Raw genomic sequence first — 24,038 nt, 5'->3', positions numbered from 1 at the left:
GGTAACCCCAACTGTTGCTTTCTCATTAGCCAGGATCCAGACTTTGGCTTTGGTGGGTGGTCAGCCTCACCTATTGCTGTCTGCCAGCACATCCAGCTTGTTGATGGCCTCCCCACAGCTTGTCTTCTCAATGTCCACTCTCGCCTGCCCCAGGAGAGGCTCTCACCTGTTCTAGAGGCAGCCTTACCTGCCCCGTGAGAAATAAGGAGCCTCACCTGAACCTGCTGTGGACGTATCCTACTGAGATACCACACAGTGGAGGTGATTTTTGGACAAAAACATGACTCCTGCAGGGTTTGTTATATAGTCTGAGAAAAAGAAGGGCAGAATAAATATGTAGATGCATTATTTTTTCCAATAAAATAATTTCTAGAAAGATGTTTTTGAGCTTCAGTTGAGAAGCAACTTAAAAGACTTTTAAAGAATGTTTTAAGGAAGGATGGAATCTCTACCATCAGTTCTGAATATATTGTTTTTTCCAAAATGCCTGTTTTGTAAATATAATTGGTGGCTATAGCCTTGTGAAACCCCGTCGTCAGAGCATTTCATGATTCTTGGCTTTTTAAGGTGATTTCACCCAACAGGCTCCTTCCTCAAACCATTTTTTGTTTCATCCAAAAAGTATTCTAAAAAATATTGACTATTCATGCCATCCTTCACTTTTGAGATCGCCTTTTTAAACATTTCCAAAGCTTTCCTCGTTTGATCAAGTAGGGGAAGTGGGGGAGATACTTCTGTTTGTTTCAGTTGTTAAAGTCTTCGAGAGCTTGGTTTTCTTAGGATTTCCTTCTGTTACAGAGAAGATGCAACCCCTCCCTCCTCCCCCCAAAAAAAAACAGGTGGGGGAGAGAAGTTGCTGGAAACTAGTGCTGGTGTTTTCCCTTTTGCACAAACATGTGGAATTCTGAATTTGTGACATTATTTTGTTCAAGGCTGGTGGAAGTGGGTCAACGTACTTGGGCCGGTATTTAAAAAGAGCTGAAAGCTTGAAATAAGTAATGAAAATCTTTGGGTTATGTTTTCTGTTAACTCAAGTTTCCTTTTGAGGAAGAACAACATCCTGCAACTGTGCTCCCCTTCCAGCTTTGGAAGTTTAGGGTTTATCATTTTTTAAAAAATCATTTTCTTACTATTTAGAAATTGAATTTATATTTGAAATTCTGATAATTGAATCATGGGGTTTGTTTTGCCTCTTTATTTGAGCTATAAAAAGGAGAGGTATTCGGCTACCGATTCTATTCATTGTGGAGCTGCTTTGATTTGCTGTTTTTTTAATTTGTGACTTATGTAAAACACCTCAACCAACAGAAATATGAAAGGATAAAACTGCTAACAATCTGCTGTAAACTGAATGGGTTTATAATTTATAAAAAAAACCTCGTTTCTTTATAACCAACTTTTCTTGTGCCTTTTTATTTCTTTCAGACTGGGAAGGGTTCACCTCCCTAGAGGCTTTATGATCTTCAGGAGTTTTGCTTTCAATGCTACGATCCAAAATGCACCATTTAAAGGGTCTTTTAAGCGTTGGGGGGGACGGACAGACAGATGTTGGAGGTCTCAGGCAGGCTGGCTGGCTGGCTGCAATTTAAGTCCCATTCTCTGCAGCCTAAATGCATTATTAGAAGGGGGGTTGTGGAGTTCAACACTTGCACCCTCTAAACAGACATTCGCAAAGCTGGACTTTTAAAAAATTGCCTCAAAAGCAGAACGGGAAGAGGAGAAAGAACAACCAGGCCAGGCCAGCATTTCCAAAATCAAAAAAGCCAGATGTTAGAGCAGGCCAGGGTGGGCAACTGTGCTGCTTTTAAGACCGCTGGACTTCAACTCCCAGAATTCCCCAGCCAGTATAGTCTAGTGCAAGGGTCTGCAAACTTGACTTGTGGACTTCAACTCCCAGAGTTCCTGTCTTAAAAGAGCCAAGTTTGCAGACCCCTGGCCTAGTGGCAAAGAAACCGTGGTTGGAGAGCCCTGGTTTAAAGGGATTTTTTTAGGGCTTTTGTGAGATTGAACTACTCCTGGACACGCACCTCCCCCAAGTCCTGCAAATAGTCCCCTGGGGCGCTGCCTGCATGCAGACGGTCCGGGGAACGCCGGGTCTCCCTACAAACGATACATCGAGCCCGGCTCGGCCTGTTCAGGATGACTGGCCTTCCTGGAGGGATGGGGAGGGGCATTTAAGGGGGCGGCGGAGGCTCGGCTGGGGCGCTCAAGACACTCCCCCAACTCCGCGTCCTCTTCCAGCAGGGGTTCGGCCTCCTCCTCCTCCCCACGAAGCGGCCGGGCTCCCAACTCCCAGCATCCTCCCCTTGGCCTGCCGGGAGCCCAGAGATTTTGACGGGCTTCCCCGCGTACTCGGGGTGTCCGCTCCAAATGGGGCGGGTGGGGAGAAAGGCTGGGAAGGAGCCCGGCAGCCTCTGCCCGGCTTGGCCTGCGGGGGGCGCGGGCGAGCGCTGCGGAACCGCCCCCGCAAGCCCCTCCCCCGCCGAGGAAGCTTCCACCCGCTCGTTTGCTCGCCCAGCAGCCACCCGGTCGCCATGGCCAGTCCCGGGCGCTGCGCCTGCCGCCTGCTGTTCCCGGCGCTGCTGCTGCTGCTGCTGCTGTGCGCGGCCCCGGAGCGGAGCGGCGCGCTGCACACCAAGGGCGCGCTCCCGCTGGACACCATTACCTTCTACAAGGTGAGCCCGCCCCGCGTCCCCGTCCCCCCCAACATCCAGGTGCCCAAGCCGGACTGGCGCTGCTGCCGAGCCAAGCAGCTGGCGGGGCGCAACCCGGGCCTGGCAGCCTCTTCTTGCAGGGGGCCGCCTGGCAGGGGACCCTCCGGAGGGAGGCACCGCGGGGAGGATCATCCGGGATGGGGTTTGCAGCGGGGCCGAGACGTTGCAGGGGGCTCGCTTGGACCGGGCTCGCTGAGCCCACCTGGGGCTGCCTGCCGCCTTCCCTCCCTCCCTTTTAGGGCTGCTTCCAAGGCACGGGCAGCCCCGCGGAGGGCGCCCGACTCGCCCCTTTCCTTGCCCCTTGCCCAGCGCTCCTCCTCCCCTAGAGAGCCGAAGGGGCGGGCGGAACGGCTGCCTCTTCCCACGACTCGCCAATCTGGGGAAGCCAAGTGGACAGCCAGGGTGACACGGACCTCCTCTGCCCTGGGAACCGCCGTTGCTTTTGAAACCGGGCAGCGGTGCCTCTGATCACGTGCAGAGTATACTTCCTCCCCCCCCCCCCATCTCCCGCTTCTAAGGAGGCAGCCCATTGAGGCCTTCGGGATGACGACAATCACAGGGTCATGTCAGAAAGAACCTCGGATCCCCCAAGAACCACCGTATCCAGACAATCTGAAGGCTTTGGACAACGTTTCAGCTCTGGATCTGGGGGCGAGATTCGCCAGGGAGGCGTGGGAACCGCAGCCGGGAAGGAGGCCCCAGGCAGCCCCACCTGAAGGCTGCTTGGCCTCAGTTTCCCCAAGCGGGGAGTGAGCTAGTGAAGCATCAAAGCGATGCCTTCCAGGAGGCACTCCAGAATAACCTGTTCTCCTCCCTCTTTGGAAAGGCAGGGGGAGTGGCTCCTTCTGCAGGGGGGGCTTCAGCTCCTTTGCCCCACAGACCCTCTTCCTCCTCATCAAGCCCAGCTGGCTCTGGAGGCGCCTCCTTAAGGCGGGGGGGGGGGCAGTGGTCACCCTTCTGGACTTCCAGCTCTCTGGCCACTCAAGAGGAGCCCCCCCCCCTTCAGTCTGGATGATGTCATTTGGCTTAGCGGGGAGTGACTTCCACCCCTTCAGCCTCCAGCTTCTCTGGAGAGGCTTCAGCTCTATGGGCCATCAGACTGCTGCTCTAGCGCTTTGGCTCCTCAAGGCCTTCCAGGACTTCAGCCTAGAGGGGCTTCGCTGCCCCAAAGCTTCAGTGGGGAGTGAGGCCTCAAGGCTGCTGTTTTAGCCTCTTCTGGCTTTTCCAGGACTCCAAGCCATCCAACTGAGGCAGCAAGTGGCTCCAGTTCCTTCACCCCTGAGGGCTGCTCTTCCATCCTCTTCTCTTCAGCTCTTTGACAGATGCCCTTGTGCTGCTCCTTTTATAGCCCGTTTTTCCCCCCCTCCAAAACAGCTGATTGGTAACCCGGCTTTGGGTCTCCACTGTTTCATTGGCCCTTCGCCCATCCAAATCAATGCGTGACCAATGCCCACACGGGCCTCACTTCCCTGGGTTCCCATTGGCTGGTTTTTTGTTTTTTGTTTGCCTCAGCAACAGTATAGAAGGAATAGACCCAACGCCTCAGGATTTGGAAATGGAGACTTTCTCCTCCTTTGAAATCTGAGGGGAAAATTCTCGACTGTGACACAAACATGACCAAAAAACCCTAAAATTAGCCATTGTTTGGGTGTGTGTCTAGATTCAAAAACATTGACCTGGACACAGGCTTCTATCTCCCTGGTGCTGCCAGGTGATACACGTTGATAGACCAGGTTGAAGACTTTTTCTGAAGGGACAAGATCAGGGGTGAAATCCAGCAGGTTCTGACAGGTTCTGGAGAACCGGTAGCGGAAATTTTGAGCCGTTCGGAGAACCGGTAGTGGAAATTTTAAGTAGTTTGGAGAACTGGCAAAAGCCACCTCTGGCTGGCCCCAGAGTGGGGTGGGAATGGAGATTTTGCAGTATCCTTCCCCCTGGAGTGGGGAGGGAATGGAGATTTTGCAGTATCCTTCCCCTGCCACGCCCACCAAGCCACACCATGCCTACCAAGCTATACCCACAGAACTGGTAGTAAAAATATTTGGATTTCACCAATATTTGGACAAGATGCGTTGGCTTAATGTGTGGTGTGCTCCCTCCCAACTGTGTGTGCTTTATTCAGTAAAGCCTGATTTTTTTAAAGGTACACCATGATTTGCTGCAATGTGTGGGTCCAGGAGGACCCCAATAAAAATGGCTTAAAATAGCAGGGAACGTAACAGGTTTTTGATGCTTTGCTAGAGAAAATGAAAGTACGGGACAATCCTTGTGGGTTTTCACAGGCAGAGCCCTTTCCAAGCAATGGGTGGAAACTAATCAAGGAGAGAAGCAACTTAGAACTAAGGAGAAATTTCTTGACAGTTAGAACAATCAATAAGTGGAACAACTTGCCTCCAGAAGTTGTGAATGCTCCAACACTGGAATTTTTTAAGAAGAGGTTGGATAACCATTTGTCTGAAGTGGTGTAGGGTTTCCTGCCTAAGCAGGGGGTTGGACTAGAAGACCTCCAAGGTCCCTTCCAACTCTGTTATTCTGTTATAAAGCCTTGCTTGTATTGCTCTTTCCACAGGTGATCCCAAAACACAAATACGTCCTGGTGAAATTCGACACCCAATACCCTTACGGGGAGAAGCAGGATGAGTTCAAAAAGGTGGCCGAGAGTTCGGAATCCAGCAGTGACTTGCTGGTGGCCGAGGTGGGCATCTCAGGTGAGATGGGGGCTCTGCACAGGTGGGTGATCCCTACCTGGGTGCACCTGAGGTCCAGAAGTTTGATTTGGGATGAAGAAGAAGATGAAATTCTCTTTATTTCTTAAAATTGCTGTGCAGTTTTAAGAAATAAAATTCGTGCTATATTTTGGTACCATATTGGGTATATTAGCTGCCTTGATTTACAGTATTTATTAAAATAATAAAGGCAGGATCATTTGTTTATTTGTATCCCCTTTATTATTTTGACAAATAATTCAAGGCGGCAAACACGTCCAACATACCTTCCTCCTCCTATAGTCCACACAGTGACAACCCAACGAGGTCGGTTGGGATCAGTGTTGAAATCCATTTTTTTTTTTTTTACTATCAGTTCTGTGAGTGTGGCCTGATAGGCATGGCAGGGGAAGGATACTGCAAAATCCCCATTCCGACCCCACTCCTGAAGGAAGGATATTGCAAAGTCCCCATTCCGACCCCACTCCTGAAGGAAGGATATTGCAAAGTCCCCATTCCCACCCCACTCTGGGGCCAGCCAGAGGTGGCAATTGCCAGTTCTCCGAACTACTCAAAATTTCCGCTACCGGTTCTCCAAAACCTGTCAGAACCTACTGGATTTCACCCCTGGTTGGGCTGAAAGCTGCCTTTCACGGCTAAGGCAGCACTAGAACTCGCAACTTCCCACTTTTTAGCCTGGTGCCTTAACCACTGGACCAAACTGGCTCTCACAGAAACAAAACTATCTGGTTTTACTTAATTGTCATGTGCTCAGTCTGGTACTTTCCAGGTGTAGCCTCTGTATCTGCTCTAACCACTAAGCCTTCGGCCATTACAAGGTGCAGGGTTTCAAATCCAACGCCGTTTTCCCTCCTGGCCCATCTGTGACCTGGGTCTCATCTCGGTGGAAACTGAAGAGTTTCCGAAAGTTCAACTTTCAATCTTCATTTCTATTTCTTTCTCTGCTACCATTTTAGAAGTGGAAATTCCCCTCCCGTCCCAGTTTTAAAATGACACCTGCTGTTTCTTTACCACCCCAGGACGATCAAAACAGCGGCACAAAGAGGCTGAATGCATAAGAGAGTTTAAATTCTCTTCAAGGGTTGCGCCATTTTGGCCTTGTGCTTCAGCCAAGATGAGCTTTGCAAGGAACAAGCTGCTAGACCTCAAGGCTTCAAAATGTTGGGGTTCTATCAGCTGCATATTTTCATCCTGTAAAGTTCCTTTGTACTGAGAAAGTTATAGTAATGGTTTAATCAAGCCACTCAAATGTAACTTAAAATTTCTGTTTGTCATCTTTCCTTTTTTTTTCTTTTTTTTTCCTTTCCTTTTTTCGGTTTTTGTCTTTTTTTCATTATGTTTTTGGTTTTAAAAATGTAAAATACTCAATAAAAACTATTTAAAAAATAATAAAATAAAATTTCTGTTTAGAAATCTCTTCACTTTTGCCTTTGTAAAAGCCACTTAAGCACACTTATTTATTTATTATTGTTTTGTTAAATTTACACGCTATAAAGCAGCGGTTCTCAACCTGTGGGTCGGGACCCCGTTGGGGGTCGAATGACGATTTGCCAGGGGTCACCTAAGACCATCGGAAATATGGGAAGCATACTTGCGAGTCGAAGAATTGCGCTCCAATGGTTGACTCCACAAGCCAGCTGCAGGCTCTTCAAATCACTAGCCGAATTCAGCTTCAGGCGCGATGAATTAAAAAAGAAATCTTTGCTCTGATGTCTCCCTCTCAAGCTGGCTGCAATCACTCCCAATCGCTAGCCTAATCTGGCTTCAGGCGCGATAAACTTAATAGGGGAGGAGTCTCCACTTTAATGCCTCCGTCCTCAAGGCAATTGTAAGCAGTTCAGATTGCAAGCCAATACGGCTTCAGGCGCGATAAATTCAAAACGAAAATAATTTTACGGTTGGGGTCGCCACATCGTGGGGAATTGTATTAAAGGGGTCACAGCACGATAAAGGTTGAGAACCACTGCTATAAAGTGACTTTTGGTTAATCGCATCTTAGGTGAACAGAGACCTGCAAACCCACTACCCAGTTACTCTCCCTATCTATGTCTCCCGCCTGAGTTCATACTGCTTTTCTTTACAGATTATGGCGACAAGCAGAACATGGAGTTGGGAGAAAAATACAAACTGGATAAAGACTCTTATCCGGTTTTCTACTTGTTCCAAGATGGTGACCTGGAGGACCCCTTGCCTTACGACGGGCAGGTCAAGGCCAGTGCTCTCCAGCGCTGGCTGAAACTCCGAGGGATCTACATGGGAATGCCAGGTTGCCTGAAAACATTCGATGCCTTGGCCAGCCAATTTGTAAGTGCTGCCCAAGAACCTGAGCGTCGCCAGGTGCTCCTGGAAGAGGGCCAAGGGCATTTGGCCAAGGCCAAAGAGAGCGAACGCAAATCCGCCGAGCAATACATCAAAATCATGAACAAAATCCTTGCCCAGGGGGACCCGTTCATCCCCAGCGAGATCTCCCGGATCACCAAGCTAATCGACGAGAACAAGATGAGCGACGGGAAGAAAGAGGAACTCTCGAAGCGCTTAAACATCCTGTCTTCCTTCCAAAAGAAGTCGAACGATGAGAAAGAAGAACTGTAACAGGGCAGGTGAAGAAGATGGGACACAGCAGGGGGTGAGGTCCCAACTGGTGCTCCTCAAAGCAGGCAAAACCCTCCCCTTCCTGTTTCAAAGAGGTTGCGAAATCCTCCAATAGCCCCCTACCCACCCTATTCCTGGGAACAGAACACACCCAACTTCACTAAAGGGACGTTCAGAGTCCGCCATAAAGCCTAATAAACAAGGCGTTTTCAAGATGGCGACAGTTAGAATGTGACCTAACTTGGAGCCTTAGCAAGCTAGTTTGGTGGGTTGGATCCCCTCTCCCCCCCCTCCCCCCAATGTTCAAATTGGGAGGAATTTGAACATCCATTAAAAGATGGGTGGTTTGCGTGTGAGATGGAGCACCATTTGGTCCACGGAAAATACGTTAGAAAAAGTGAAGCCAAAGTTACACCTGTCGGTTAATGACCAGTATTCACCAAAATCAGTTTTATGGAAAGGGTACTTAATTTGATAATAAAGGTTACTGGGGAAACGAACACATAAAGGCATTTTTCTCTTTTATCATTTAACTTCCTTAATAAAATGAACCCTCCCGGTTGAGCTTCTAAGAACTGAGGTTGTGTTTGACGTTTGAAATTGGACTTGAGATTGCCAATGTGGAGAATTTATAGTTTTCAAGCCTTCCTTCATTCAACAACAACTCTGTCTCGAATCACGCACAAGCCCGTTCTCACACACACACACACACACACACAACTGTACGATAAAAACCACAAAGTGTTTTTGAGCAGGAAAATGTAAATGTGCAGTTTGCCCTCCTGACAGCCGAAACAAGCTATTCTCTAAGTCATAATATAACTAAGCTTGATTTATTGAATACTTGGCAATAGCTTCAATTCACAGAACATGCTAAGCCAAACCTGGGCACATCAAACTCTCAGACTTTGTTCTTCCAAGGACACCTGGTTTCTACCGAGCTTTGCTAAAACTCTTGCAATCCTTTCTTCACCATCACAAAATTTTGGAACTCCTATCACAGCTCAGGTTCTTAAAAACCTAATTTCTGTGCCCAGTTCCATTCTCCGCTACCGCCAATAACCTGAAGTCTTTGGGGACATGTCCATCTACAGCTCAGCTTCTTGGGGGTCTTAAAACTGGAAGGAAAGAATTGTCAATGCCAGTTGGAATTGGGAGCAGGGAACTGTATAAAGGACACTACCATTTTATTTTTCTGCATTATTGAATAAGATAGTGCCTTTCTAGGGAGCACCATCCCTTCCTCAGTTTCACATAGCCCAATATGACATGCCAAAGAGCAAGCTATTTCCCAGCATCGGTCTGGAATATTCGGTAAGCCTGCTTGGTTAGATGAACGTTGGCTTTGTATTAACCCTCATACAGTATTTTTTTTAAAAAACGGGTGTTTTATTGTCCGATAATGTCAGAAACATTTTACCCACCAAACAATTTTGGTCCGTTTTTAATTAAAATTAATTTTTTAAGAAAACTTCCTGCTCTTCCCTTCAGAGTTCAGAGCTTGCTGGGTTAGGGAAAACTGATCTATAGCACCCTTCATTGTAGGTTTTCAAATAAATGCTCTAATGAAATAGGAGGACCTCCGCCGTTAAGAAGCCGCAACCAGCAGAGATCTCCGATAATGACACCCCTGGTGTGCGCTGTTCTAGAATGGGACAAAGGCCCCTTTCTGTCCATCCCTCTCCTTCCCACATCAAAGGAGGCAAGTGGCAGCCAAAGGCCGCTCTTAGAAGCAGCCGCTTCCTTGACTGACAGGCTAAAGTCCTCCCTGGGCCCCAGGGCAGCCCAAAGGGCTTTGCTTTACTCCCAAGAGAAGCCTCGGTTCAGTGGTTACCAACCGTTTGCTCCCCAGGCGCTAACACAGATGGCAATGGGGCAGTTTCATCTAGGGTGCAAGCTGCCTTAGCGAGTGCCCTCTTCCCGCCCCCCCCCCACTGCAAAGCGGCCGCCTTAACCAAGCATTTCCTCATTTTGTGCCTTCCAGATGCCTTGGACGGCAACTCCCATGCTGGCTGGGAATGATTGGCCTGGTTATCCAACTCAGCTCCGTAAAGCTGGCAAAGGAAGTCATTAAGGTAATCCATCTACTTACGTAGGCTCAAGCAAGCCAGCCGGTTCAAGACTTGGGGACTGTGTGGCTACTCACACAGGGAGACAGGAGTCATCTTAACCTAGGCGGTTTCTCCATGGTTTTAACCAGGGCTGTCCAACCTTGGCTGCTTGGAAGACTTGTGGACTTCCAGCTCCCAGAATCCCCCAGCCGGCATGAACCAACTTCATCCCATACCCAACTTAAAAGTTGCATTTTGTTTTGTGGGGGGGGGTGTCTTCTGTGGATTGAGATCAGTACAGGAGAAGAGCTTTGCAATTCGCTCTCATAACACACAAACACACACACACGCACGTTTCTATGCATGGCCCTCAAAGGGGCGTGCATAAGAGCACAAAAATGCCTACCGTTCCTGTCCCATTGTTTCCTTTCATTATATCAAATTAATATAGTTATTGCATACTTTTGCTCATATATATATATATGCTTATATGATACGTAGTTATTTCATGTTGATGCTTGTGTATATTGCTGTGACAAAATAAAATTAAAAAATGGTTGTGAGTTTCCTTTGCCCATCAGTAGATGGAGCTGCTGTTTTGCTCTCTAGTGGAAACCGCAGGACCGCTAAATTACTCTGGAGTAGCCCCAAATCAAAAAAACCTGGTAGCAGCTCCTCGGACTGACTTCGTGTGAGAGCTGCAGCCCCCTGTGCCGGTTGCCTGGAGGGGCTAAACTAAACTAGGATTTAAATAGGTGGGGAAGCCCCTCCCTTAGACACTCCTTTGGATTTTATTCTAAAGAAAATTTTAATTTAAAAAAAGGGGGGGGCAGAGGGACTGGAAGCCTTTTTTCTGGCTGCTTTCCAACTAAGTCTGTCAATAATGGGGGCGTCTTGAGCAAAGAGCCTGGAGCTGCTGGGACCGAGACCAGCTAGAAAGGGGTTGGGGTTGGCTTTCCCCTCCTGCGTGTCTTCTGTTTTATTGTCTTTTGCATCCCGGCTCTGGTCTTGATTCCCTCCCTCCCTCCCTCATCTCCAGACCTCCGGTTTTATCTTTTTCTTTCTTTTCTCTCCTCTTTCTCTCTCTCCCCCTTGGAAAAGTCAGGCTGCTGGACCACCGAGTCCTGCCCGCTGTGCCTCTCCCCCCCCATCCACTGCTGGCAACCGGGGCGGGACCGAAGAGGTGGAGCGAAGAGGGAGGTTGGCAGGCAGGCAGGCAGCCGGCTGGCCAGTCGGCTAGCTGCCTGTCCACCGCTGGTCCCGTTTGCTGCTGCCTGCAGCTCCTTGCTTGGCTTGCCAGCATGGGCTCCTTTGGCCCTGGGGCTGCTGCTCAGGAGCTACTGCTGCCCCAAGATTTGGAGAGGGCTCAGGTGAGTCAAGGAAGAACCCGCAGAGATGCTCTGGGAGATAGGTTTTTTCCTTCCTTCCTTCCTTCCTTCCTTCCTTCCTTCCTTCCTTCCTTCCTTCCTCTTGTCCTTCCTTCCTTCCTCTTGTCCTTCCTTCCTTCCTTCCTCTTGTCTTTCCTTCCTTCCTTCCTTCCTTCCTCTTGTCCTTCTTGTTCCTTCCTTCCTTCCTTCCTTCCTTCCTTCCTTCCTTCCTTCCTTCCTTCCTTCCTCTTGTCCTTCCTTCCTTCCTTTCTTCCTCTTGTCCTTCCTTCCTTCCTTCCTTCCTTCCTTCCTTCCTTCCTTCCTTCCTTCCTTCCTTCCTTCCTTCCTTCCTCTTGTCCGTCCTTCCTTCCTTCCTTCCTCTTGTCCTTCCTTCCTTCCTTCCTTCCTTCCTTCCTTCCTTCCTTCCTTCCTCTTGTCCTTCCTTCCTTCCCTGTTTTCTTTCTTTCTGGGAGTTGAAGTACACACATCACAGACTGTCTGAGCTTGAGAAACTCTGAAGTGGAGGCCTCGCACAATCCTGCAGTTAATTTACTGGATTTTGCACAGTATCCCAGCTTGCTAAAAGTTGGCTGCAGTCGTTCCTGAGAAGGGGTGGATCAGTTTCTAGATCTGGGCTGCAAGTTAAAATAGCCACTGGGGTAAAAGATGGGCGGTACAGATGTATGCTGAATAAATGAATAAAAAGAGATGGAAGATACTGCCGGACGCTGAGCGGAGGGAAAGAAAAATGCACAGAGGGTGTCTCCGAGACCGGCCCCATCACAATTTCAAGCGTGGGCTGCCCTTCACATAACATCCAGAGGGTCTCGAGGTAAACAACCTGCAGACAGCCTGGCTTGCATGGGTATGCCTTATCTAATTTCCCTCTTTTCCCTACCTAGTTTTTCGCTGTCATCCACTGGATCCAAGCTGTCACGGCTACTTTGAGGTATTTCATGCAGCCTTCTCTCTTAAGACATCCTGGGGCTAAAAGGGCATCTCCCTGGAGCAGGTCAACCAGGAAATGACCTGGTTGGGGGGTTTTAGGAGGGGTTACCAGGCACATCTCTCTTTCCTGGGTTTGCTGAATGCTGGGGATCGGTGGTGGGTTTCTATCGGTTCGTCCCGGTTTCGGGCGAACTGGTAGCAGCAGGAGGAGGAGGCTCCGCCCACCCACCCGGACGTCATCAAAAACGCTCCGCGTATGCGCAGAAGTGAGCGTGCGTGCAGAGCCCACGCACACTCCCGTTTCCGAACCGGTACCAAAGATAAGGGAAACCCACTACTGCCATGGATGTTTTGTTTGCTTTTGTTGTTCTGTCATTCTTGTTTTTATTTCCAGACATCCTTGGACTAAATTGATTTTGCGTTTGTTAGAATAAAACGTTTACGTTGCATTTATTAAGCGGGAATTTGCTGAGCTAAAGGAAGGTTCATGCAAGCTCTAATACCAATCCACCCCTTCTTTCCACAGCATCATGGGTTCGAGCTCAATTATCGGCTACACCGTATTCCAGAAGACGGCCAGATCCCCCGAGGTGAGGGAAATTCCTTTGCTGATGGAAAAGAAGAGGAAGGCAATAAGCTAGATGGGGAGGAGCAGGGATCTCCAGCAGGAATGTTTGCAATGTTCAAGTACCTTTCCACTTTGTTACTAAACAAATATTAATTTTAGAAGCTGGTGGTTGAACCATAATTTACCGTACTTTTCAGAGTATAAGACGCACTTCCCCCCCTCCCACAAAAGAGGGTGGAAATGTTGGTGTGTCTTATACACCGAATACAGCCATTTTTGGCCTCCCAAAGCCCCGCCCTGTGTGTCCCGTTTGTAGGAAAAACAGGGCGCGCGGAGGTTTTGGGAGGCCTGCAGAGTGCTCCTATGGGCTGGACGGGGGGGCAAAAACCTTTTTTTCTTGCTTACCTCTTCAAAATCTTGGTGCATCTTATGCTCAGTTACGTCTTATGGTCCGAAAAATACGGTGCTTTTATTTCACCAAACATCTATAGTTGCCCTGCAGCCCAATTAATATAACAACCAATTTGCAAAATCAAATCTCTCTCTCTCTCTCTCTCTCGTTCTCTTCTCTTCTCACTTCTCTCTCTCTCCCTCTCCCCGTCTATCTGTCTGTCTGTCTTCTCAGTATTTTTGAACCTTGACAACTTTAGGATAGCAGAACATTAGTTTTATTTATTCCCCATCACTCTCTTCTACTAATAACACACTTTGCACTGAGGCAGTATATTTGGATATGAGACAGTTGAGGAAGAAATCTCTTTGCCGTTCTAGAGTTGACCCTGTGTGGTCAGTTCTCTCTGAAGTGAGAAACAGAAACTCAGATGGTCAGGCCATGGTTTCCACCCGTCCTTAGATCTCCAATGTTTGTCGCAATGCAAGGCTACGTATCACCAGAGTGATTGCTGCTTTGATCTTTCCACAGGTGCGCCCTCTTGTCTACCTGAGCCTCTCTGATCTCTTTCTGGGGTTGTGCTGGCTCACGGGGGCCCTTCTCTATAGCAGAGAAACATCCCACCCAACTGGAGATGGCAACATCTGCTACAACTTGCAAGCCACCGGACAGGTGAAACCTCAGTTGATCTCCAGCTCCTTGGTGGGGTGGAAATTGTGTTATTTTTGAGGTGGGCTTCAAAGAGGGTCTCTGTGCGACACAGATAGGAATTAGAATAGAATAGAATAGAATAGAATAGAATAGAATAGAATAGAATAATTTATTGGCCAAGTGTGATTGAACACACAAGGAATTTGTCTTTGGTGCAGATGCTCTCGGAGTACATAAAAGAAAAGATACATTTGTCAAGAATCGTAAGGTACCAGTGTGGACTGGTGGAATAGCCACATATAGAAGAGGCAATCCAGTTGCTTCCATCTGCTGCCAGTTGTTCAGTCTTTGAGCTTGATGGGTTTTCTGTTGGGGCTCACCTGCCACATTGATTGGGTAAAAGCTTTAGAGAAGTATATGGGATCAAAGGCATCAAGAACATACAGAGCGGAGAGGCAGTTTCTGTGGATGATTCTAGATAACTTTTCCCAGTTGGACTAAGACTCCAGAATTCTCAGCCAACATGGCTGAGGTCATGGAAAATTCTGGGATTTGCAGTCTGAACACAACTGGAGATGGTTAGAGAAAGCTGTGGTTTTGATAGAGTGTGTGTGTTTCCCTTTTAATTTGACTATTGGATATATAAGGTAAAGGTTCCCCTTACACATATGTGCTAGTGGTTCCCAACTCTAGGGGGCGGTGCTCATCTCCGTTTCAAAGCCAAAGAGCCAGCACTGACCAAAGACGTTTCTGTGGTCATGTGGCTGGCATGACTCAATGCCAAAGGTGCACGGAATGCTGTTCCCTTCCCACCAAAGGTGGTCCCTATTTTTCTACTTGCATTTTTTACCGGCTTTTGAACTGCTAGGTTGGCAGAAGCTGGGATGAGTCATGGGAGCTCACCCTGTTACACGGCCCTAGGGATTTGAACTGCTGAACTGCCGACCTTTCGATCGACAAGCTTGGCGTCTTAGCCACTGAGCTGCCACGTCCCTAATATCGGATATATAAAAACCCTATATTATTAGGAAGCTTTTTCCTTTGCTCTCTTGTGAGAATGCCAGCCTTGGAAAGCTTCTTACAGAGCTACCAGCTCTGTTATGCATCCCTCTCCTCAATTTTGTGTATTTTCCTTTGCTTGGTTTGGGTCCAGGATTGTCCTCTTGAGGCCAGGTTGCCATTTAATGGTCCCGTTCCTGGAAAGGCCATTCCAAACCACCACAAAAAAATTGTTTATTTAGTGCTGCCTGGTTGCTTTTCCTCTTTGATTCTGTTTTTTTTTAAAAAACAGCTTTATAATCTCCTTATAATATCGGTCATTGCGCCAATCAGCAGTGTAATAAACAGCAGAGGTCCTCCGTATTATTGATCCCTTCGAATATTTACCTTCGGCTGCCTCTCGAGAGAAGGTGGTGTTTGCCTGTTTCACAAGATGTGTGGCTTGGCAGGTGTACCTGGGAACTTGAAAAAAGCCCAGCCAGCTCTCGAGGTACAAAATCCATTTGCAAATATAAATCAGGCAATGAGGCAATGATGCTGTTGTCACTTGAGTTCTCAGAGGCCTGATTAACCCCTAAACCGACTGGACAGATCAGGGCAGCAAAAAGATTTAATTGAGTTCGATCCACCTCCCTCTCTTCCAATATGTTTTTCAAGCTATTTGGGGACACAAAAACACAAAACGAGGTTTTGGGAAGATAAAAGATACCATTATGATGTTTTTATGTTGTATTTTTAAGTATATTTATTTATAAGATATCCCAGACAGATGACGTTGGATTAGATCTTGTTCCATCAACCTTATAGAATATGATTTATCTAACTAACTTCGATTGGGCAAACAAATCCAACGTTTTCCACATTGAAAAAACAGAGCAGAGTCTGGAAGGGGTGGGCGGGGCTGCAATGAGATCTTCGGACTTTGTTCATTCTGGGATCCTTTTCAGAAAAGGAGAAAAACCACAAGGGGCATTGGGATAGCTCGCCTGGATTAGGCGTCCTTTAGGAAACAAAACAAATCCAGCAACTGTTTACAGTGGGGGAAATGAAAGTGCAAAAGCCGTGATTTTATTCTGTTAATTTTGGACTGCAACTTCACGTTTCATCACAATGTGCCAGGAAATGAGCTCTTCCTGTTTCTCTTGAGTCTTCCCATGTGAAATGGAAAAACCAAACCTCACGCCCGGTTTCTGGGGAAGAATCGACTCCTTCTGGAACTATTCATGCTTGGGGACAAAGTCAGTAAATCCCAGCCAGTCATACAAACTATAAAAAATATAAAAAAGGACAGAACCACACCCGCAGAGGGAGGCGCATTCCTAGGCTTGGTCTCTTGAGTGCAGGGATAGTTGCTCTCTCTGGATTTTAACTCCGTGACAAAATCAAAGCTGCAAAAGGTTTGCGATGATCCGGAGTGTGACACAAAGGCAACACAGCCAGAGAACCAATAGGAGTCCCTTTATTATCACCAACTGTGCCCCCCAATGTCCCTCTCAACTCTCCGGCCTGGAGAGAGCTCTTCCATCAACCTGTAATAGTCTTTGGCTGGCAATACTTCAGTCCGAAACGTTGTAAGCAGAAAACTTCTAACAAAAACTCCAAAGGCAAGACAAGGTAATGAATCTGGCAGGGCGAACAAAATAAGGAATTCCTCCAAGTAAAGTAGCGCGGCAGTAAATCAAGCCAGTTGGGCGGATGCCAGGATTCAAATAGACACCAGATAAACTCAGTGTTCGTTCCCAACAACCGCCCCTCCCATATGCCTCTCCTTTTAAACTCCATCAGCAGCTGTGCCTTGTAAAGAGGATCGGGTCCCTTTCCTCCTTCGTAAGCCACGCAACCGGCATTGCTCTCTTCTCCGTTCCTCCCTGCGCTGCCTAGAATGAGGAAGGGGTGGGCCTTGGTCTTCATCTGAACCTCCTCTCCCTTGTTCTACCTCTCCCCTGCTCTGCCCAGCCTGACTTTGCTCTTCCCCAGTTTTTCTACAGCCAACGGATCCACTCTCTTACTCTCTGTCAGCCGTTCCTCTTCCCCTTCGGATTCAGACTCCGACAAGGTTACTTTCAACAGTGGAAATTTAGAGGAGGTTGGAGAGGAAGTTATGGGGGGGGGTGTTGCAGGCACACAGGGGCTTCCCCTTGCCATCCACTACTTGCCCCCCTCCTCTTCAACCCATGGCCATGTTCAGTTCTCAAACTATTCCAGATTTCCAAAGGCAGATTCAGAGGACTAATAGCCTTGTTTGTTGGTTTGCTTTGCTTCTCCAGATCTTCTATGTCGCCTCTTTTCTGTACACAGTTAATTACACCTGGCAGCTTTACACGGATTTAAAAGGGAAATTCAACCAGCACTTACATAGCCAGATGCCACAGGTAAAGGGTGCTTTATATATATATATATATATATATATGCTATCTGAAGAACAGCAAGATACCCAAATGGGTTGAATTAAAAACCTGGTTCTTGAGGTTGCAATTTTGCATACTTGGAAATATAATTCAGGGACAGGTAGCCACACCAGGTGGCACCATGCTATAATTGTCTTTAGAAAATCATTGTATTGGCCTCTGAATGAGACCTAAGGGCCATGGACCATCAAACAGGGCAGAACTTGGGGTTTTCCACCTGTGAGCATCACAGCCAGATGTTGGTGGTTCAATCTGAAAAATAAAGACCGGGGGATATAGTTGAACACCCTTGGTTCAAGTTCTGTTGCTCCCCAATAAACACTTAAAATCCCGTGGGTCACAGGGGATGTGAATTAGGTAGGCGTGAGGCATTTCTCAACTCAGTTTGTATTTTCCAGCTCAGTAGATAGCAACTGAGCATCTTTTCAGCACGGCCTTTATTGCTGAGTTTAGAAGAGTTCCTTCTACTCAACGCAGCTCTGAAGGCTCTAGGGTAGAAGAAGGCAGCTCATTCCAGAAGAGGGAAGAAGATCTTAACAAGGAAGGAAAAGCCTCTTAAGAGAATAACTTGTAGGGCGAGAATGAGAGGCGCACAAAAGCACGTTTGTGATGGTGGGAAGGAAGCACTCGAGATCTGTCCACCTTGTCCCTGTGGACGTCACAGGGTGTGCTGGGAAGCCAAACTCCAATAATGAGGCTGAACCAGGCAGAAACCAACAAGGGCAGGACCAAAGCCAAGTTGACTGAGTTGCATGGAGGTCAAAGAAATTGAATCCAGTTGAAATGATGACTCCTGTGTGGAGGCCACTGAGAGTTGGAGGGTCTTGGACTTCCTCCAGGGAGGGCCACACCCTTTCTGCTTCAGCTTTGGCTCATATCCGAACAGGATCAGCAGGTTTGGGTTTTGTGCGAGGCCTTTATCAATGCTTGCTTGAGAAAGGGGGAGAACGGAACCAGAGAAAAATGCACATGGCCCAGGCAGAATGGACTCTCCATTAGGTTCTATTTTTTATTATTCTTTCAAAAACATTTTGAAATCTGGTCGTCAGTGGAAACCCTTTCAATCTCTAGGCCCTGGATGGCGAACCTATGGCATGTGTGCCACAGGTGGCACACGGAGCCATATCTGTGGGCACACGTGCATTGCTCTAGCTCAGCTCTGGCGCGCCACTTGATTTTTGGGCCTTCTGGGCCCACTGGAAGTCAGGAAACAGGCCATTTCTGGCTTCCGGAGGGCCTCCGGAGGGCTTGGGAATGCCGTTTTCGCCCTCCCCAGGCTCCAAGAAAGGCTCTGGAGCCTGGAGAGAGTGAAAAACAGGCCTACTGTACCTACCGTACCATTGCATGCCAAAAGTGGGGGGAGCGTGGGGGGGGGGGGTTGTGCATGCATGCATGGGGGGGGCGGGGCACATTGAATTATGGGTGTGGACACGTACCTGTGTGACACCCCCCCCCCTTGCGCTCCCCCCCTTTTGGCGTGCGACGGCAAAAAGGTTAGCCATCCCTGCTCTAGGCAGAGACTCAAAGGAAGCGCTTGCAACAACCCTAACCCTGGCTAATTGCTAATCTTGGTTGGCAATCATGTCTGTTCCAGGAAGCCCTTATGAATTTGAAGGGAAGTCATGGCAGGAGGGGTAGCTGTGTTAGTCTAGTAGTCTCTATGGCCATCCACTTCATCAGAAGGACAGAACTCGACCTGGGAAGGGTACATCCCGTCCCCAGACAAACGCTGTGAGATCACTTCAACCATTTGGTCAATTCCAGCATTCTTTGAAAATTCCATCCTTTGAAGGCTGGAAGAAATGTGTCATGGGATTAGGACAATGGCTGCTTGTCACTCTCCAAGCATAAAGAGTATGACTTTGCCGGGAAAAAGGATATTTGTGTGTGTCTGTATGCACACATCCGTACATGCCAGTTGAAATAAAGTATACATCGATATGTACAGGACGTACCAGGTCTAGAGAGCAAAACCTTGAAATGGTTCAACTTTGATTCCCCTTCCAAGTTTTGAAAATAATAATTTCTTGATGAAGTGGCTTTTATCATTGCTTCATTATCGTAAGCAAAGTCTCATCTGAAACTTAACACACGAACAGCCCCCCCACCATGTTTAAATGCTCAATTTTGAAGAGTTTCCCTCCCCCCAAAAACAATTTTAGGGAAGTTTCTGTACACATTTTATTTCCCCTTTCCTGCATCCAATTTTTTTTTTTTTTAAATTCATTCCGACTTTTGAATCTTTTGCCACAAAACACTTTTCAAAGTATGGGGCTAAATCTCTGGTGTTCGTTTCCTCTTTCCCCCTTTTGTAGACATTGAACTATTGGAATCACCTTGGCCGAACAGCAATCCTTTTCTCTAGGTAAGATTAATCTCCCAAATGCCTCTGGATTCAGAGGGGTTGGGGTTGGGGGGAAAGGGGGAGGCAGTGGAGCTTACCCCCCACCCCCCGACTCGGGGAAATCTGGGTGAGCTCCCCAGTTTGATCTGGCCAGACTCGGGCTATTTAGGCCAGTAAAAACAGCTCTCTGGAAGGCGAGCTGGTCTTTTATCTGGGAGGGGGTTCCAAGATCTTGAAGAAGAGGCTGACCTATCTCTTCTCTTCCAGTCTCATCCCCATCCTCCTGATGGCGCCTGTTTTGGGGCTAGGCAACCACTTTCAGTGTCCTCAGAATTTCACCGCACAACATGGGTACGACAATCTGAACTTATTGTACATTTTGCCGAGCCCAGAGAGTCAGGGATGGGAGGTGTCTGAACTGAGACTTTGTCCCACATCGGCCACTGACTTCCAAAGGGGAAGCAACCTTTGCTTTTCTGAGCATCCCAGAAGAGGTCTGGATACAACCCGGCCCTCCTGTAACACAACCCACCTCCCAGGCTCACTCCTTGGCTTCTGTTTGGGTCCACAGGTGCCTCCTGTTGCACATGGAAAACATGCTCAGCAGCGGCTCTCAGCATGTCACCTGCGCCGTGTTGTGCTTGTATAGCACTGGAGTTTTCCTGGTCTTGTTTATGGTCAGCTTCCTTGCAGTTCTGGTGAGAGGCGCACGAAGGGGGGAGCGCAGCAGCTCCTTCTCTTGCTGGAAATCCTTCAGCCCTCATGGGAGGGGGAATTCAGGAGAGGTGTGCGTGCTTTCAGCTGTGACGCACACCAATCATGCTCCTTTTACCCTACCCCGATGCTTAACTTCGATGTCTTCCAACTGTTGCTGCATTCCTCCTGAGTTAGAGCAAACAGTTTCCTAAGACTGATTTAATGCATCACACACACTCTCCGCATGTGAGCCCAGCTGCCTGGATAAATCTGAGCTTGTTTTTGTTTCCCTAATGGTAAACAGATGGACTTCAGAATAAACACAGATTTTTTTGGGGTGGGGGCGGAAATGCAAGGCAAAAACAATAGGAACACTTGAACTGCTGACCGGGCACATCTTACATTGTCTGGCTGCTGATTTTATTTACGGGAGGACTCTGAGGTAAATTAGATGGAGAGAGACTGATTCACACAATTCTTTAAGCCAGGGGTCTCCAACCTTGGTCCCTTTCAGACTTGTGGACTTCAACTCCCAGAGTCCCTCAGCCAGCAAAGCTCTGAGAGCTCTGGGAGTTGAAGTCCACAAGTCTGAAAGGGACCAAGGTTGGAGACCCCTGCTTTAAGCCATTATAATATGTGACTTCATTTTGCCTTAAAGCGATGTGGGAGCGACCTCCTGTGGTTTAGAAGCCATGGTTTAGGCCAGTGATGGCAAACCTTTTTGCCATCGCGTGCCAAAAGAGGCGGGGTGAGTGTGTGTGGGGGGTGTCGCACAAGCGTGTGCCCACACCCATAATTCAGTGTGCCCCCCCATGTATGCGTGCGTGACAGCCTCCCCCCCACTTTTGGCACACAATGGCACGGTGGGCCCGGTAGGCCCATTTTTCACCTTCCCCAGGTTACAGAGACTTTCTTGGAGCCTGGGGAGAGCAAAAACAGCCTTCTCAGGCCCGAAACGGCCCGTTTCCTGACTTCCTGTGGGTCTGGAAGCCTGTTTTCCACTCTTCCAAAGCTTCAGAGGCTTTCTAGGACCTTGGGGAGGGTGAAAATGGGCCTTCCAATCTCACCGGAAGTTGGGAAATGGGCCATTTCCGGCCTCTGGGGGGTGGGAAGCCCCAAAAATCAACTGGCCGGCGCACACATGCGTGTTGGAGCTGAGCTAGGGCAATGCTCGTGTGCCGACAGATACGGCTCTGCGTACCACCTGTGGCACGCGTGCCATAGGTTCGCCATCCCAGGTTTAGGCCTTATTGTCTTGTGCAGGCTCAGTCAGGTGTAGTTTAACCAACAAACCATGGTTAAGTGGTTTGGAGGAACAAGTGAACCCAGACCAGGCATGTGCCTGGATTCAATTCCTCCCATGGCTTCAAAGCGAAGCAGGAATCTGGATCCAGCCACTTCCCTTCCACCCTCTCCTCCTTCAAGCACCACCATGTTGCTGAGCCCTCGCTTAGATCTCACTCCTTCTTTAGATCTTGCTCATCCGAGCCAGGATGTTGTACAAGCGGTTTGTGAACTCGATGGGCTACCTTGGCGATCAACAGTGGGCGATGCTGAAGGTGGTGGAGCAAGCCGTGGTTCTGTACCCTGTGGTGTTTTTCTGCTGCTGGGGGCCAGGTATGGAAAGACGGAGGGACGGGGTTGACGGTGAAAGAGGCAGCTCTCTGCACCTCTGTTTGGAAGTGGGCCCTTCCAGTTCTCAACCTATCCGAGGCCAGAAACCCATCGAAAATTAATTACTAAAAAACAATTAATACATGCAGAGATGTAGCTGCTAGTCCTAGCATCCTTATTGTATTTATTATTACTGACCTCCTCTCATTTCTTCCATCTGCAGCCTTTATCCTCGGCATAGTCAAGCTGGCACGTACGGACAGTGCCACTGTTTACATGGTCTTTTATGTTCTAGAGGTAAGCATCTCTTCAGCCATTCACACCTAGAAGGGCCGCACAAGGCACCTTCTCTCCATGTGTAGAACTCACTGCTCAGTGCTAGTTAGGGGGCTTAACCTTTACTCCAGGAGTCAGCAACCTGCGGCTCCAGAGCCGCGTGCGGCTCTTTCACCCCTCTGCTGCAGCTCCCTATCACTCAAAATATGCGTCACAACCACCAATGTGTGACACCTGCCGGCACACGATTTATTGAGCTTTTCAACCCCCGGTAGGCCAACCATGGATAAATCTAAGAAAAGAAAAGTTTCAGAAGAAAACAGAACGCTTAATTCAACTACCTATGCTAGTTCTGTGGCCGCTCAGGAAATAGTCAGGCACAGGAAGGGTTTTGTGGCTCCTGGTGTTTTCTTTTCTGTGGGAAACGGGTCCAAATGGCTTTTCGAGTGTTTGAGGTTGCAGACCCCTGCTTTAGTGGGAATGTTGGCTTCTTTGCTGCTGCTTCGTGACTGCCCCAGAAAATTCCTGATTCCAGCCACCTCACTGTGGTCAACTTTGCTTCTCCACCCAGGCCCTGACTGCATCTTCCCAGGGGTTCCTGAACTGCGTGGTTTACGGCTGGACCCAGCACATGTTCCACTGTGTGAAACGCAAGGCCTGCCGCGATGTCGACACCCAGACGCCCCTCCTGCGTTCCCAGAAGAGGTTCTACGCCAGCACCCTCCCAGCCCATTCCCAGGCGGTGGCTAAGCCCTTCTCTCCATCCACAACCACGGTGTTATGAACGGGAGATGGACCTTTTGAACTCTCCTCGGTCAGGCCACGAGGCTCTTTGCTCACCAAGGTTGGGCTAAGCTTTCTGGATCCTGCACAGAGGAAGTTCAACTGATGACCCTAAAGCTCTCCTCGCTCACAGCCCGGCTGAGAAATGTGCGTGAAATTAAAGAGCTACCTTGGAAGGGCTGCAAGAGAAGTGCAATTGGACAAGAAGAAACCAAAAAACTCCTTAGATTTAAATAATCACTATTTATTTGAGGGGGGATCAAAAATTGGATAGGGTGGAGAGGACTGCCTTTTTAGACTGCATCACATTCCCCCCCCCCCACGTGACAGTTTCCCCAGGATTTTCCAAAGAATGGGATAAAAGCATCACTGAGAACTTGGAACGTGGAAATTATCCTTTTATTTCAGTCCTGCTGATGGAATATTTTACAACTTCCTGCCAAACAGTAAACCGTAAAACGTGTAGGTGGATTTCTGTTCCTTTTGATTCCAGGATCGCTAAAAAGCACCTCATCTTTCTTATCTTACTACTTCCTTATCTTACTACTGTTTTAAACACCTCCAAAAAAAATTCTATATAGAAATAATGTCCTCTCAAATGACCCCAGGGTCATGGCTTCCAGAAATCCCACCCACCCACCCACCTCCAAAACTCCTGTCAAAACTGAAAAACCTCAGCTGCACAATTTTATTTCCTTTCTCAAGGCCGCCCAGGAATCCTTTTCAATCCGCCCTAAGATCCCTTCACTCTCATTGCAGAGATGACTACGCTGAGCAGATGATCTTAACCAGCGTTCTAAGAGTTACATCTTCTTTCACTGGGAATTTCAGGAGTCCCAACACCTTGCTGGAGGCCGTCTTATTCCCTTTTCTGTTGTTGTTTACAAATCAGTTACTCGTTTTCCTTTTT

General features: G+C 48.3%; 2 protein-coding genes across 3 annotated transcripts; both read left to right on the top strand.

Annotated features, from left to right (window-relative positions):
• Positions 1–2,198: 2,198 nt before the first annotated feature.
• On the top strand, positions 2,199–8,524 carry ERP29 (endoplasmic reticulum protein 29). Its single transcript, XM_058158562.1, has 3 exons — positions 2,199–2,675; positions 5,284–5,422; positions 7,524–8,524. Exons 1-3 carry the CDS (start codon positions 2,535–2,537, stop codon positions 8,030–8,032), a joined length of 789 nt encoding a protein of 262 aa, XP_058014545.1. The 5' UTR covers positions 2,199–2,534; the 3' UTR covers positions 8,033–8,524.
• A 639-nt stretch (positions 8,525–9,163) lies between these two features.
• Positions 9,164–23,591, top strand: TMEM116 (transmembrane protein 116). Of its 2 annotated transcripts, XM_058158559.1 has the most exons (12): positions 9,164–9,346; positions 10,017–10,107; positions 12,353–12,399; positions 12,925–12,988; positions 13,889–14,029; positions 17,275–17,379; positions 19,731–19,780; positions 20,027–20,110; positions 20,331–20,457; positions 21,928–22,072; positions 22,293–22,366; positions 22,917–23,591. In XM_058158559.1, exons 1-12 carry the CDS (start codon positions 9,297–9,299, stop codon positions 23,127–23,129), a joined length of 1,191 nt encoding a protein of 396 aa, XP_058014542.1. In that variant the 5' UTR covers positions 9,164–9,296; the 3' UTR covers positions 23,130–23,591. The 2 variants fall into 2 exon arrangements, with proteins under 2 accessions (XP_058014542.1, XP_058014544.1); XM_058158561.1 differs by lacking the exons at positions 9,164–9,346; positions 10,017–10,107 and adding an exon at positions 11,185–11,453.
• The last annotated feature ends 447 nt before the right edge of the window (positions 23,592–24,038 follow it).

This window comes from Ahaetulla prasina, chromosome 15 (genome assembly GCF_028640845.1).
Source record: "Ahaetulla prasina isolate Xishuangbanna chromosome 15, ASM2864084v1, whole genome shotgun sequence".
Classification (NCBI taxonomy): domain Eukaryota; kingdom Metazoa; phylum Chordata; class Lepidosauria; order Squamata; family Colubridae; genus Ahaetulla; species Ahaetulla prasina.
The sequence above is the reverse complement of the archived record's forward strand: the minus strand, read 5'-3'. Positions and strand labels throughout refer to the sequence as shown.

Excerpts from the sequence above, each read along its gene's own strand:
- ERP29 (XM_058158562.1), top strand. The coding sequence starts at position 2,535 with ATGGCCAGTCCCGGGCGCTGCGCCTGCCGCCTGCTGTTCCCGGCGCTG. Across the intron at positions 2,676-5,283 it reads ACACCATTACCTTCTACAAG|GTGATCCCAAAACACAAATA; the intron begins GTGAGCCCGCCC and ends CTCTTTCCACAG. Across the intron at positions 5,423-7,523 it reads GGCCGAGGTGGGCATCTCAG|ATTATGGCGACAAGCAGAAC; the intron begins GTGAGATGGGGG and ends TTTTCTTTACAG.
- TMEM116 (XM_058158559.1), top strand. The coding sequence starts at position 9,297 with ATGACATGCCAAAGAGCAAGCTATTTCCCAGCATCGGTCTGGAATATT. Across the intron at positions 10,108-12,352 it reads TGGCAAAGGAAGTCATTAAG|TTTTTCGCTGTCATCCACTG; the intron begins GTAATCCATCTA and ends TTCCCTACCTAG. Across the intron at positions 22,367-22,916 it reads TGGTCTTTTATGTTCTAGAG|GCCCTGACTGCATCTTCCCA; the intron begins GTAAGCATCTCT and ends TTCTCCACCCAG.